This window comes from Choloepus didactylus, chromosome 21, assembly GCF_015220235.1.
Source record: "Choloepus didactylus isolate mChoDid1 chromosome 21, mChoDid1.pri, whole genome shotgun sequence".
Lineage (NCBI taxonomy): Eukaryota > Metazoa > Chordata > Mammalia > Pilosa > Megalonychidae > Choloepus > Choloepus didactylus.
In genome coordinates, this window is record NC_051327.1 from 47,918,333 (window position 1) to 47,931,984 (window position 13,652).

General features: G+C 58.8%; 2 protein-coding genes across 7 annotated transcripts; both read left to right on the forward strand.

The window, feature by feature from the left end:
* Positions 1-58: 58 nt before the first annotated feature.
* On the forward strand, positions 59-6,888 carry SPNS1 (sphingolipid transporter 1 (putative)). 4 transcript variants are annotated; one of them, XM_037814199.1, is made up of 13 exons: positions 59-134; positions 465-673; positions 757-822; positions 1,852-1,988; positions 3,054-3,205; positions 3,304-3,370; positions 4,115-4,260; positions 4,560-4,715; positions 5,008-5,197; positions 5,531-5,596; positions 5,876-5,975; positions 6,296-6,467; positions 6,746-6,888. In XM_037814199.1, exons 2-13 carry the CDS (start codon positions 652-654, stop codon positions 6,756-6,758), a joined length of 1,287 nt encoding a protein of 428 aa, XP_037670127.1. In that variant the 5' UTR covers positions 59-134; positions 465-651; the 3' UTR covers positions 6,759-6,888. The 4 variants fall into 4 exon arrangements, with proteins under 4 accessions (XP_037670127.1, XP_037670126.1, XP_037670129.1 ...); XM_037814198.1 differs by having other exon boundaries at positions 63-134; positions 382-673; XM_037814201.1 differs by having other exon boundaries at positions 63-134; positions 469-673.
* A 263-nt stretch (positions 6,889-7,151) lies between these two features.
* Positions 7,152-12,007, forward strand: LAT (linker for activation of T cells). 3 transcript variants are annotated; one of them, XM_037814205.1, is made up of 12 exons: positions 7,152-7,261; positions 7,928-8,042; positions 8,245-8,272; positions 8,383-8,417; positions 8,695-8,764; positions 8,913-8,977; positions 9,074-9,251; positions 9,325-9,419; positions 11,081-11,143; positions 11,317-11,379; positions 11,475-11,567; positions 11,741-12,007. In XM_037814205.1, exons 2-11 carry the CDS (start codon positions 7,940-7,942, stop codon positions 11,558-11,560), a joined length of 786 nt encoding a protein of 261 aa, XP_037670133.1. In that variant the 5' UTR covers positions 7,152-7,261; positions 7,928-7,939; the 3' UTR covers positions 11,561-11,567; positions 11,741-12,007. The 3 variants fall into 3 exon arrangements, with proteins under 3 accessions (XP_037670133.1, XP_037670131.1, XP_037670132.1); XM_037814203.1 differs by lacking the exon at positions 7,152-7,261 and adding an exon at positions 7,570-7,638 and having other exon boundaries at positions 7,940-8,042; XM_037814204.1 differs by lacking the exon at positions 7,152-7,261 and adding an exon at positions 7,577-7,638.
* Positions 12,008-13,652: the final 1,645 nt, after the last annotated feature.

Below are 13,652 nucleotides of genomic sequence, written 5' to 3' on the forward strand. Positions count from 1 at the left end.
CTGAGGGCTCGCACACCTTGGCTTCCTCCAGCCCCCGCCCCTGTGTCACATGACCAGCTCTCCGCCAACATGGCGGCGGCCGTGGTGCAGCGCCGGGGCTGAGTGGCAGCGAGTGTAGTGCGCTCCTACCCGGGGTGAGGGGCGGCCTGCGCTTGGGAGGGGGGATCGGGCTCTCCTCAACTCTCTCTTGCCCCCGACATCACCGGAACTCCACGCGTCCCCTTCGCGCGGGGTGTCTGCCGGGAGGGGTTGGCATGACAGGGCCCGGGTCCCTTCCCAGACGTGCTCTGTGCTCCCGGGCGAGCTCCTACCCGTCTCTGGGCGCACTTCCCTCGCCTGGATCTCCTCCAGCCTCCTTTCTCCAGCCTCCTCCCCTCGCAGGTGGGATCGTCGGTGGGACCGGAGCGCGGGCGGGCGCGGCCCCCGGGAACCATGGCCGGGTCCGACACCGCGCCCTTCCTCAGCCAGGCTGATGACACGGACGATGGGCCAGTGCCCTCCACCCCGGTGTTGCCGGGATCCGTTGGGGGACCGAAGTCAGGGGAGTCAGAGGTCCCGGACCGGGAGGGGCTGCAACGCATCACCGGCTTGTCTTCGGGCCATTCGGCTCTCATAGTGGCCGTGCTGTGCTACATCAACCTCCTCAACTACATGGACCGCTTCACCGTGGCTGGTACTCACTTCTGGCAGGAAGGGAGCGGGGTCAGCAGGGTGGGGTTGCTTTGTCCAACTCGTCCTGAGTCTTTTCCTTCCCAGGCGTTCTCCCGGACATTGAGCAGTTCTTCGGCATCGGAGACAGTAGTTCGGGCCTCATCCAGACCGGTGAGTGGGAACTCCTCCTGGGCACACAGCAGTGTTTCCTGCCTCTGTACCCCAGTTGGGGCCACAAGCTGGTGCGCCTGGGGCCTTATTAATGGAGGTCTAGTGTCCAGAGCTAGAGAAGGCAATAGCCCTGATTCTGCTCTGGGGTGTCCTGTTCAGCTGGGACTTTATAGTTGAAGAGACAGTCAGTTTGGTTTAATGGTTAAGACAGATTTGGGTTTAACTCTCAGCTCTTCCACTTACTGTGTGATGGTGAGCAAATTCACTGACTACCACCTTTGTGCTAGAACATAAGTGAAGTGATAGAAACACACTCAGGGCCAATACAGGCAAGATCCTTGTCTTCACAGAGCTGACATTGTACTATGCTTGAGAGGGCAACAGTCCATAAAAACTTAGACTAATAAATGAGATAACTTCCCATAGGCATTAATATTACATAAAAGAAAACTTAGTAGATGTGATTAGAAGGGGACTAGATGTGTGGTGCCCTGAGGAGGTATCTGAGCTGGAACCTGAAGGAGCTCAGCCCTGTGAGGCTCAGGAGAGAGGCGAGAATATTCTAGATAAGAAGGAAGAGCAGGTGCCCAGAGCTCTAAGATGTTATTGAGCTCGTTCCGTTCTAGAACAGAATGAAGGCCACTGGGGGTGCAGAAAGTGGAAGGGAAAATGGATGCCTGGGAAATTGAAGAGGTAGATAGGAGCTAGATCAGATAAGGTGCTGTGGGCCATGGTGTGGAGTCTGGATTTTGCTCTTGATTGGGTGGGAGGAAGGGACTAGTCATCTGGACCATTGTTCTGGAATGGAAAATTTGGAAAGCTGTTGGTGGAGGAGGCTGAACTATCTCCCTAGCTGGAAGCTCCAATGGGTTTCAGGGTTGGGATGGGAGGAGAGTGTGACTGTTGTTCAGGGGGCAGGGAAGGGTAGGGTCGCTTATTCTTTAGTCATTCCTGCTCCCCCTCGTGCTCCCTGAGCTGGGGCTGGGGGAGGGGGGTGGTGCTGGGCTTTGACTCTCTGCTTTCCCCCAGTGTTCATCTCCAGTTACATGGTGTTGGCCCCTGTGTTTGGCTACCTGGGTGACAGGTACAATCGGAAGTATCTCATGTGCGGAGGCATTGCTTTCTGGTCCCTGGTGACACTGGGGTCGTCCTTCATCCCCAAAGAGGTGAGGCCCTGAGTTGGCCCCTGCTTCTGGCCACCCCCTCCCAACTCCCGCTCTCCCATCGCTCTTTTCTGTTCCTCCTTGAGTCGTTTCAGATTGGGCCTGGGGAATGTCTGTAGTTTCCTTAGCCCATGCCATCTGATACCCCCTCCTTGCCTGAGTTGATCTGCCCATCCCACTCTCTCCCCTTTAATTCCAGAACCTTCTTCTGTCCATTATCTCCTCACCCCCTGACCATTGATTCCTTCTACTCCATACCTAAACACACATTTCTCCACCATAGGAAAACCGTCCCTGGAGTACTCTCCCTCCCTATCTTTTGGTCCGACTTCCCAAAAGGCCCCCTTAGGCCTAGCACCAGCCTGGGTGAAAGAGCAGCCAGGGAGAGGCCCTCAATCTGCCTGTACTTCCTCCCTTCTGGCTTGCCCCTTGAGCACTGCCAGCTGCCTTCTGCCCCTGCCACTTCATTGAAACTGCTCTTGCCAAAATCAGCGTGACCTCTGCTTGCCACATGCAGCTACCACTTCCTAGTCCTGTTCTAACTCGACGTCCTGGGAGCTTCTGGCTCTACTGACCCACTTCTTCCTTCCCAAACTTCTCTTCTTCTAACTCCTATGACACCACCCTCTTCTGGCTCTCCTCCTGCCTCGCTGGCTGTTGCTTCTCTGCTCCTTTGAAGTCTCCCCTGTCTCTGGTAGACAACCCGCTGCCTCCAATCATTATTCACCGTGGGATGATTTGGGTGGGGTGGGATAGGTAGAAACTAAGATTTATTGGGTGCAAGGTAATGAATACACCTCTTATTATCCAATCCCCACAACAGCTCTGTGAGCAAGCTGTTACTATCCCCCTTTTGCAAATGAGGAAACTGAGATCAGAGAGATTAAGTTACTTTCCCAGAGGCACAGCTTATCACTGGTGGAGCCAAGATTCAAACTCAGGGTTGTCTGTTACTAAAATTCAGGCTTCTCCCGCCATCCCTGCTGCTTCTCCAGAGTCGGCTGGCAAGGCAGACTGGGATGCTGGCCACAGGGTGGGGTGCCACCTCTCTCGTGTCTTGTTCCCCAGCATTTCTGGCTGCTCCTCCTGACCCGGGGCCTGGTGGGGGTCGGGGAGGCCAGTTACTCTACCATCGCGCCCACTCTCATCGCCGACCTCTTCGTGGCAGACCAGCGGAGCTGGATGCTCAGCGTGTTCTACTTTGCCATCCCGGTGGGCAGGTGAGCAGGCCTCGGACCTGGTGGGGAGGCAGACAGACCTCGAGTCGGGGACATGGCTGACCAGCTGTCCCCTCTTCTCCTCCGCCTCTCCCACCCAGTGGTCTAGGCTACATTGCAGGCTCCAAAGTGAAGGATATGGCCGGGGACTGGCACTGGGCTCTGAGGGTGAGTCTGGTCATGACCTGGGGAAGTCAGTGACATTCTTCACTGATCCTGTCTCCTGCCTTCAGCCACACCCTTTTTGAGGCAGCGCTCACTGCGGAGCCTGCACAAAGCCTGGCTGCCCTCACTGTGAAGCCATGGTTGGTGACAAGAAGCCCATTGTAGAACTGTAAGCCCCCAAAAGGGACTGTATTGGTTGTCATCACGGGAAGTCCCAGGGTGAGCGTCAGGTAAAGCTAAATCCAGGACTCCCACGGTGTCACAGGAATTTGATCATCTTTTTCTCAGCTTTACTTTCCGATGTTAACTTCGTTCTCAAGCAAGTGAAACCCCCAAACTTATCTTCCTGTTTAGAGACCTTTGCACCCTGGAACCTTGAGCAGTAGTCCCGGGGTGCTATCTGATTAGGTGATCGTGGGTCACTTGCCTACCATTGAACCAGTCACCGAGGCAGGGGTGTTCTACTTTTATTGCCCTATTTGAACCACATGGGTTGAGAGAAGGGGAGGAGCGGCTTCACAGAAGAAAATTAGGGTGGCTTACGAAAAGAGAATGAAAGTTAAGCTTGCAAATACAGGGTGACTGCTAGTGACAACCCCTCCAAATTGCAAGCTCAGCTTCCTTGAGCAGACACATACCTGCGTGTTTGAGGTCTGGGGGCCCCAGTTGCCTGTGCACAGCCTCACTCTCTCCCAAGGGTCGAGGGTGCCCCTGCCTGCGCCTGCCTGAAGCCCGCTCTTTCCCCAGGTGACACCAGGTCTTGGAGTCGTGGCTGTCCTGCTGCTGTTCCTGGTGGTACGGGAGCCGCCAAGGGGAGCCGTGGAGCGCCACTCGGACTCGCCTCCCCTGAACCCCACATCATGGTGGGCGGATCTGAGGGCTCTGGCAAGAAAGTGAGTATGGTCCCATCCTGATCCAACATCCGGGGCCCCCCAGGGGGGCCCTGAACTTCGGGTTTGAGATTTGGGTGGGCGTGATCTTTCTGCCAGCTGGTCAAACCTGAAGGCCGGGAACTGCAGTCACTACTGCCCCTGGTGGCAGCAGCTTGAATTACAGGCCCAGGTGCGAGGAGCCAGGCCAGCCTCCCCTCTGAGGGTCTTGACCTTACCAAATCTAGCCAGGAGGAGAAAGCAAAGACCCCCCTCTCCCGACCCCTCAGTGGAGGCTAACTTCTTCCCTCCCACCTGCACAGCCCTAGCTTCGTCCTGTCTTCCCTCGGCTTCACCGCTGTGGCCTTTGTCACGGGCTCTCTGGCTCTCTGGGCTCCTGCATTCCTGCTGCGTTCCCGTGTGGTCCTAGGGGAGACCCCACCCTGCCTTCCTGGAGATTCCTGCTCCTCTTCTGACAGGTACCCAGGTGGGGCTGGGCAGGTGGCCTGCAGGAGACGGGGTGGCACTAAGAGAGTCTACGAGTGACACCCAGGCGAGGAGAGTCTGGGCCCTGGCTCCATGGGCCCCGTCCTCTCCCAGCGTCTCAGTGTCCTGGCCTGTCTCTCGGGCTCTGTGGGCTCCTGGGCCTGGATGGACTTGGAGTTGTGAGGGCGGCCGGGACAGACCATCATCCTCCCCAGGCCACGGGGGCGAGGCAGGGGGGCTTCGCAGGCAGAGGGACGAGCCCCTGCCCTTCCCCCTGCCCCCCAGCCTCATCTTCGGGCTCATCACCTGCCTGACCGGGGTCCTGGGGGTGGGCTTGGGCGTGGAGATCAGCCGCCGCCTCCGCCGCACCAACGCCCGGGCCGACCCGCTCGTCTGTGCTGCCGGCCTCCTGGGCTCTGCGCCCTTCCTCTTCCTGGCCCTCGCCTGTGCCCGCGGGAGCATCGTGGCCACCTATGTGAGTAGCCAGTGGGTGTCGGGGGTGTGTCCTGGGGCCAGGGTGGAGGACAGGTGCACTGAGCGGGCTGGGGTCAGCCAGTGTAGCGGGTAGGAGCAGCTCTGGAGTGAGAGTGCCTGGTTCTGAATTCCAGCTTTGCTCTTTCCTAGCTGTGTGACATCAGGCAAGTGACTTAACCTCTCTGTGCTCACTTTCCTCATCTGTAAAATGTGAATAGCCCCTGTCCCAGTAGGAGTAACGTAAAGATTAAATGAATTAGTAGATGAGCCTGGGGGCAAGGTAGCCCTGCCATGTGTTTGCTCTTATTGTGACAACACCTCACCCATCCCCCAGATTTTCATCTTTATTGGAGAGACACTACTGTCCATGAACTGGGCCATCGTGGCTGACATTCTGCTGGTGAGTGGGCAGCTCCAGGGTCAGCCCAGAGGCTGATGGGAGCAGGGCTTGGGGTCGGGAGGCCTCGCCTGCCTTCACCCCTTTTTCAAAACCCACCCCCAGACTGACTTCAGAGTGCAGCCCCAGACGGACCTATAATCCTGGCCTTGACCTATGACCCTGACCCCAGTCTGAACTCGGCCTGGGCTGAGCCGTGGCCCTGTCTTCACCCTCTGCCTGCTGCCCCCTGCACCCCGGGGAGAGCCTCCCCACTGAGCTCCCGTCTCTCCTGCTCCTCAGTACGTGGTGATCCCCACACGGCGCTCCACTGCCGAGGCCTTCCAGATCGTCCTGTCCCACCTGCTGGGTGACGCTGGGAGCCCCTACCTCATCGGGGGTGGTGAGCACTGCCCCTTGGCCGGGCCCATGGGAGGAGCTGGGAGGTCCTGCGCTCCCAGTGTCAGTGGCCAGTGGTTGGAGCCTGGTTCCGAGGGGAAGGGCTGGCCCAGCTGGACCGGAAGGTTCTTTCTTGGATGCTCTTCCCTGGAGAGGCCGTGGGCCTCACCTGGTGGTCCAAATTTCCCTTTTCCTGGTCTCCATTTTCCTTCTTTTTTTAGAGTTCAGGGGCTCCCTCTGCCAGGCCACTCCCCAGGGCTCTCTGACTCTGTCCCCCCCGGCTGTCGTCTCCTCCTCTCCTGGTTCACCGTCCTCTCTCCCCAGATCTCCGACCGCCTCCGCCGGAGCTGGCCTCCCTCCTTCCTGTCCGAGTTCCGGGCCCTGCAGTTCTCGCTCATGCTCTGCGCCTTTGTCGGGGCGCTGGGTGGTGCCGCCTTCCTGGGCACTGCCATTTTCATCGAGGGGGACCGCCGGCAGGCCCAGCTGCACGTGCAGGGTCAGTTGGGGCTTCCCTCTGCCCGTCCACAGCCCCGCCTGGCCTCCCCGTACTGCCCATATGTCTGTCCATCTGTCCGCTCAGTCTTTGTACCTGGCATTCCTAGGTCCGCAGCTCTCCCTTTTTCAGCTTTGGGTCTGTCTGTCCAACCAGCTGGTGTCCTCTGTGTCACACTCTGGGGGCTTCCTGCTGCTGCCCTGTCCATTTCCCATTGCCTGTTTGTCCCCTCTCAGGCTTTGTGTCTGTCCATCTAGCCCTGGTTCTGTCTCCCCCACCAGGTCTGCTGCGTGAGGCAGGGCCCATGGATGACCGCATCGTGGTGCCCCAGCGAGGCCGCTCCACCCGGGTCCCCGTGTCCAGCGTGCTCGTCTGAGGGGCTGCCACACACCTGTCTGCACACAAGCCACACCTGCTCTCAGCTCAGGAGGCATCCAGACCCAGACCCTCAGCCTGGCCCAGCTCCCAGGAGGGCCCTGGGCCCCGTTCCAGCTCCCGGACAGTACACGGGCAGCGTAGGGGGCTGAGGGATGGCGGGGGTCTGGGAGGGAAGGTTCCCCCCTCTCCTAGGGCAGCCCCAGGGGCTTGGTGCTATTTGTAATGGAATAAAATTTGTAGCCAGACCCCACGTTCCTGCCTGAATTTTCTCTGGGTGCTAGTGACCTCTGACCTTTGGACCACAGGGGATGCCCCTACCCAGCGCCAGGGCTCCCTGAGGGACAGCAGGTTTACTGCGGTGGGGCCGTGGGCCAGCCTGTGGGTGGACTGCTCTCCGAGTGAGCTGGCTCGGTGTGACGGTGAGTCATGCCCATGGCTGTCCCCTCGCGCCCGCCCCTCTGGGCAGGCAGGTCATGGGGGACGTGGGGTGGGCCCTGCCCTCTGCACCTCTGAACTCCCAGCATCAGGGCCTCCCTCCTGCTGCCTCTCGCAGCCCAAGCTGGCCCACAAGGGCTTTGCCCCTCATCCTGGACCCCAGCAGACACCCCCTACCCAGGGCCTGGGGGAGGCTCTCAGACCTCCTCTCCCCTCCCGCCGGCTGAGTGGGGGTGGGGATGGGGCGGGTGCAGCCGGCTGAGGAGCCCGATGATTTCCTGCCCTCACCCAGCGCTCACCACAGCTTCCTGCCACAGACGGGTGGGCGCTGAGGAGAGGCGGGTGCTGAGCTGAGGGGCAGGTACGGCTGGGGCGCGGGGACCACGCAGCGGGTGGCTGGTGCCCCAGACCTCAGTCCAAGCCCTGGCTTGACCCCCCAGGCCCAGGGGCCTCTAGAGCCAGTGCTGAGCCCCCCAAAGTCCCACCGGCGGAGGGCACCCAGGGAGTCCCCAGGGAGGGCACGGCAGCCCCTTTCCCTGGCCCCCTGGCCTGGTACCCACTTGGCCCCGGCACACCTGCTGGGCCTGGTCCTCGCACTGCTGCAGTGCTGCCCTGAGGGGCCTGCAGGGGTGCAAGCATCCTGGCCCCAGCTCTCTCCTCAGATGGAGGCAGCCATCCTGGGCCCCACCGTGCTGGGCCTCCTGCTGCTGCCCATCCTGGCCGTGCTGCTGATGGCGCTGTGTCTGCACTGCCGTGAGCTGCCAAGTGAGTGGGGAGCTGGCAGAGGGGACTGGGGTGCTCGGACACACGGACGGGGATCCTCACCCCCTCCTCGGCCCCAGACTCCCTCTTTTACCCTGGTCCTGACTCTGTCCCGTACCCAGAGAGTCTGAGGGCCTCCCTGGACACTAGCAGCTTCTCCCCTCGGCACCCCCTTTTCCTGCCTCACCAGCCCTCTCTCCCCCAGCCTCCTATGACAGCGCTTCCTCAGATAGGTGAGTCTGCCCTGCTCTGCCCTGCATGTCGCGTCCCCCTCCGTACCCCAGGGCTGGGCCGGGCCAGAACTTCCCCTGACCCCACTCCTAAGCTGCCTCTCTCCTGCCAGCCTGTACCCGGGCAACATGCTGATCAAACGGCCTCGTGAGTACATGGGGGGTCTCCCCGTTGAGTGATGGGAGAGGGCCCCTGTGGGTGAGCGAGCGTGTGCCTTTGTTCAGGTTCCCCTCCTGGCGGCCCTTAGGGAGCTGTGCCTCATGCCTGGACTTGAGCTGGGGATGGGATGGGAGGTGGGTGTCCTCAGGCCTGTCCAGGGCCCAGTGGGTGTAGGGGGTAGGGTTTGTCTGCCCTTCAAGGCCTTGATGAGAGTAGGGGGCACAACGTCCAGAGTCCTTCCTTCAGCTTGATCCTTTGTCCTCAGACACGCTCGCCCCCTGGCCGCCCGTCACCTCCTACCCACCCTTGAGCCAGCCAGACCTGCTCCCCATCCCGTGAGTAGCCCCTCAAACCCCTGTCCTCCAAATCTTCTTTCCCCCCTCATCCCCTCGAATTGGGGGCCTCTTTCCCTGTTGTAATCCTCCTTGCACTTGGAGCCCTGGAGTCCCATCCCAGGCATGACCTCTGGCCTTTGACTCCCAGGAGATCTCCGCAGCCCCCTGGGGGCTCCCATCAGGTGTCATCTACCCAGCAGGACACCAACAGCGGTAAGTGTGAGAGAGGCTTGGGGCCGGGACTGGGGCTGGGCAGAGGCTGGGCCCAGCCCAAGCTGACTCTGTCTCCCTCTTGCTCTCTCTTGGAAGCCAACAGTGTGGTGAGCTACGAGAACGAGGGTGCGTCTGGGATCCCGGATGGCCTGGCTGGGGTGGAGAGGCTGGGGCCAGACCTGGCTCTGTTGACCCCCGTGTTCCCTCTAGAGCTGGCCTGTGAGGACGCAGACGAAGACGACGATGAGGACGACTATCACAATGAGGGCTACCTGTGAGTGGCCGGGTGGAAGGAGGGGGCTGAGGCCGAGGTGTCCTCGCTCACCTGCCTCTCTCCTTGCCCTCAGGGAGGTGCTTCCCGACAGCACCCCAGCCCCCAGTGCCGCCGTCCCACCAGCTCCCGCGCCCAGCAACCCCGGCCTCCGAGACAGCGCTTTCTCCAGTGAGTCGGGACGTCCAAGCGTCCTCCACCTCCCCTCGCCCCCCATTTTCCCTCTCATGTTATTTCTTCAATGACTTCTATCCCTCGGTTTTCTCTATTCTCTTTCTAGAACTCCTGTCCTTCAGATAGTGGATTTCTGCTCTGATCTTCTGATTTTCTTACTTCTACTCTCTTTTCTTTTTCTATGTTTTTTTGATTGCCTGGAAGAGTTCCTTGACTTACTCTTCCCCCCCTTCTACTGGAAATTTGCTTCTCCTATCCGAATATCCAAAACTCCTTCCTTGGTCTCTGAATGTTCCTTTTTGGTCACCTCCTGTTCTTGTTTCGTGGAGGCAATGGTGCCTACTAAATCTCGAAGGATAGCAGTAACGGGGTTGTGGGGAAGTTTTCTTCAGCTTCCTGTATGGCCTCAGTTTGCTTCGATCTGCTGTTCTTCCTTTGTTTTGGCCTCAGTCTTGCTGCTAGAGATGTCCTCAAGGTCTGGTGATCTTCAGTTTTCTGTCACTCGCCATTTTCTCTCTCTGTTTGCCTTGCATAGTCAGACTCTGGCTTTGTTTGCCATCTTGATTCTCAACTTACCACCTCTCTCCCAAGCTCCAGACTATCTGTCCAGGTGGTTATTTTCATTCATTCATTCAACATTTTCTGGCTAAGGCTAGGGGTACAACAGCTAATGAGGTGGACTATATTGGTAATAGTAGCTAACATTTTGAAGGCCTACTACGTGCCCTACTGAGCGTTTACATGTGTTGTTAACTTATTAAATCTCACAGCTCCCAGGTGCTCTTGAGCCTGTCCCTGCCTCTCCCTGCCCCTCAGTCGTCCTGCCTGTATGACGGCAGCACTTGATGTGACAGACCCTGTTCTAATATTCACCACTTTAGTCTTCTCAAAAACCCTCTGTGGTGGGTGCTGGTACGAACCCCATTTTATAAATGATAAAACTGAGGCACAGAGAGGTTAGGTGACTTGTCTAGGGTTACATGGTTGGTTAGTGCTTGAGCTGGGATTTGAACCTGGGCCATCTGGCTCCAGAGCCTGCCTCGTCCATGTCCTCATGGGGAAAACAAGCCCGTGAATTATAGGACAAAACAGTGTTGGTGGTGGTAGGAACTGTGAAGGGACAGTGGACTAGGCAGGGGCTGGGCAGGGGATGTTTGAGCTGAGATTGGCTGACGAGGAGCCGGCTGAGCCAGCAGGGCACCCAAACCCAGTGCACCGTCTCCTCTCTGCTTACTGCACCAGTCCCCACCCCGCTGAGCTGCTCTTTTTTCCCTGTTCCCCGACCTGGGGGTCATGCTGGGCTCTGCTGTCTTCTGGCTCTCCTGCTCTCCTCACGATTGCATTCGTTCTGGTCACTGCTGGTCGAGCTGACCCCCTTCTCTCCCTCGGCCCCCACCCAGGCCCCTGTCATCTCACCCGCAGGCCCTCTCTGCATCCTGGGATTGACCCTGGGGGTGGTCTCTGAATGTGTGTATGTGGGCATCTCGGATGGTTGCATTGGAAGTCTTTGGTGGCCATGGTTGGGAGCCTCTGGGGGTCTGCAAATGGGGGGCTCTGGGCATCTGAGATGGGAGGGGTCTCTTGGAATAAAGGTTGAGGGTCTCTGGGTGTTTTGTTTTGGGGGTCTCTGGGTAACAGTAATGGCGTTTTTTCCGCAGTGGAATTAGGTGAAGATTATGTGAACGTTCCCGAGAGTGAAGACAGTGCAGAGGCATCTCTGGGTGAGTGGCCGGTGCTCCCCTCGTGCCCTCCCAGGCTCACCTTCCCGCCCTCACCCTCACCCCTGCCCTCCAGGTGGCTGATCCCTCACTGCTGGCCCTCGGTGCCTCCTGTCCCCTCACCCTCCGTGCGGCCTGTCCCCTCACCCCTGCCCTCCGGTGGTCTGTCCCCACAGGTGGGAGCCGGGAGTACGTGAATGTGCCCGAGGAGCTGCAGCCCACGGCTAGGACTAAAACTGGTGTGTATTGGGGGGAGGTGGGGGCAGAAGCTGGGGAGCTGCCTTGGCGGGGGACTGGCTTATAAGCTGGAGACCAACCTCCCCACCCCTCACAGCCACCTTGAGTTCCCAGGAGGTGGAGGAGGAGGAAGAGGAGGAGGAGGGAGCTCCAGATTATGAGAATCTGCAAGAGCTTAACTGAGGGCCTGGTGAGAGGCCCTGCCCGTCCCCAGCCCTGCCCCAGCCTTTGGACACCTGACTCTCCCTCGGAACCCCCTTCCCGACCTCCCTGCCTCCTCTCTGGCTCTGGCGACCTCTTTTGACCCCTACTGACCACCAGAGCCCGAAACTGCCCTCTCTCCCCTGCCCTGTTGTGTTCCAGCATGGGACCCTGTCTGCCTTGGAAGCAGCGTTGCCTGGGAGGGCCGAGCTGGGCGGCCGGAAGCGGCTCCAGAGGGCCCCGCCTGGCTCCACCTTGGCTCCAACCTAACAGCAGCCTGAGAATTTTCCCCTTAACTTATTGTCACTTTGGGGTCCAGTCCATGTCCCTCCCCCCCAACACTCTGCACCTTTTGACACAGCCTGAGAATGAACGACCCTGGCCCCAGCCCTGTTCTTTGTAATGGAATAAAGGCCGGTGTGGTCTGTAGCGCTCTCGGCTTTGGTGGGCCCAGTGGGTCAAAGTCAGCAGGAGGGTCAGGGTGTGCCTGAGTATCTGTGTGTGTTGGTGTCAAGTGTATGTGTGTGTTTCGGTGTCAGTCTGGGAGTCAGAGAGTGTCTGGACACATCTGTGTGTCGAGAGTGGGTATGAGTCCGAGGGCTGCTGCGTCACTGTGTCTGTACCCTCCACCAGGGTTCGGGGGTCTTGAGGGTCTGGCCCGCTCCTGTGGAAGTGACAGCAGGTGGCGGCTAGGGTGCTGTCACCTTCTGCGTGAGGCACGTCTGACCCAGGCTGGCACATCTGGGGCTCAGAATGTGTTTCCCTTGAGACAGTTCACGGAGGTGGGCAGGACAGTGGCGGAGCTCGTGGGAGGGGGCCCCCGGGCTGCAAGGAGCCCTGGACAGGACCCATCCCCTCCAGTCTACAAACGAGGGGGTGGGCCCAGACGACCTCAAAGGTTTATTGTGGTTCTTGGTAAAACAGAGCTTAGAAAATTGTCTAAGCAGCTAAAAACATGAACGTGCAGCACAGCACCTTTCAGGCTTTGCTGTGTAGACGACCCACCTGGGGAGCTTTGGAAAGGCAGGTTCTGATTCAGCAGGGCTGGGGTGGGGCTTGAGGTTCTGCCTTTCTAAGGAGCTCCCAAGTGATACTGGGACTTCTGTGCCCCGAGCACACTTTGAGTCGCAAGAGTACGATAGACACCTGTTGTTTTCACCCGGTCAGCATCCATTTCCCTTTATTTTGGGAACTTCACCTCAGTTTTCCTTCGGGGATCCACTGCTTTCCCAATCATGTTCCATCTGGTTTGGGAAGATTCTTGACCAGAACCAAGAGGTGGACACATGGCCTACATGTGGGCCATCGTCACCAGGCTGTCCCCTGGCCAAAGGGAGTGGTTCAGATATGGGCAGATGACCCCGGCTGGGCCAGTGAGGCTTGGGTTCCACTTGGAGCCCCTTGAGGCTCACCTGGAGAAGACGAGGGAGGGAGGGGCCGGGAAAGGGCTTGGACAGGCTGGGCCTTGGGCAGGACATGTTGAGGAGGAAAAGATTTGGCTTTTGCCAGTGCCTTTGTTAAGCTGGAAGGAGATAGTCCTGGAGCCACTGCTTGGGAAAGCTGCCTGAGAATGGAGGAGAGCATGGCCCAGAGATGGAGAGGAACAGCTTCCTGATGGTGGCATTAGAGCTCCTGAATCTAGTCACACCTGAAGTGTGACACTCCCCCTTCAGACTTCCCAGGGTCATGGGCCAATAAAGTACCATTTTTCTGCAACTGGCTTGACGTGCAGTTTCTGTCACATAGAACCACAGTAGTCTTGGTCGGTACCTAAAGGTGTTGGTGGTTCTCTTGGGACTCCAAAGGTAAGAACAGCTTCTGTTTATTGAGCACCTACTGCGCAGACGTGCGTCTTTCATGTAATCGTGAAACCCCTGCTGCTGGTGACTGTTACTCCTATTTCTCAGGTGAGGAAATGGGCTCAGAGAGGTGATGTGACCTGCCCAAAGGCACACAGTGGAAGAGGCAAATCTGGGATTAGAGCTGTGGCCGTCGGCCTCCGGAGTCATTGCAACTCTCACTGCCGGCCTCCTTACTCTGGTTATGGCCCAAAGCACCGTCTGTCCTGGACGGG

Excerpts from the sequence above, each read along its gene's own strand:
- SPNS1 (XM_037814198.1), top strand. The coding sequence starts at position 433 with ATGGCCGGGTCCGACACCGCGCCCTTCCTCAGCCAGGCTGATGACACG. Across the intron at positions 3,371-4,114 it reads ACTGGCACTGGGCTCTGAGG|GTGACACCAGGTCTTGGAGT; the intron begins GTGAGTCTGGTC and ends CTCTTTCCCCAG. Across the intron at positions 4,716-5,007 it reads TCCTGCTCCTCTTCTGACAG|CCTCATCTTCGGGCTCATCA; the intron begins GTACCCAGGTGG and ends CCTGCCCCCCAG.
- LAT (XM_037814205.1), top strand. The coding sequence starts at position 7,940 with ATGGAGGCAGCCATCCTGGGCCCCACCGTGCTGGGCCTCCTGCTGCTG. Across the intron at positions 8,978-9,073 it reads CCAGCAGGACACCAACAGCG|CCAACAGTGTGGTGAGCTAC; the intron begins GTAAGTGTGAGA and ends CTCTCTTGGAAG. Across the intron at positions 11,144-11,316 it reads CAGTGCAGAGGCATCTCTGG|GTGGGAGCCGGGAGTACGTG; the intron begins GTGAGTGGCCGG and ends CTGTCCCCACAG.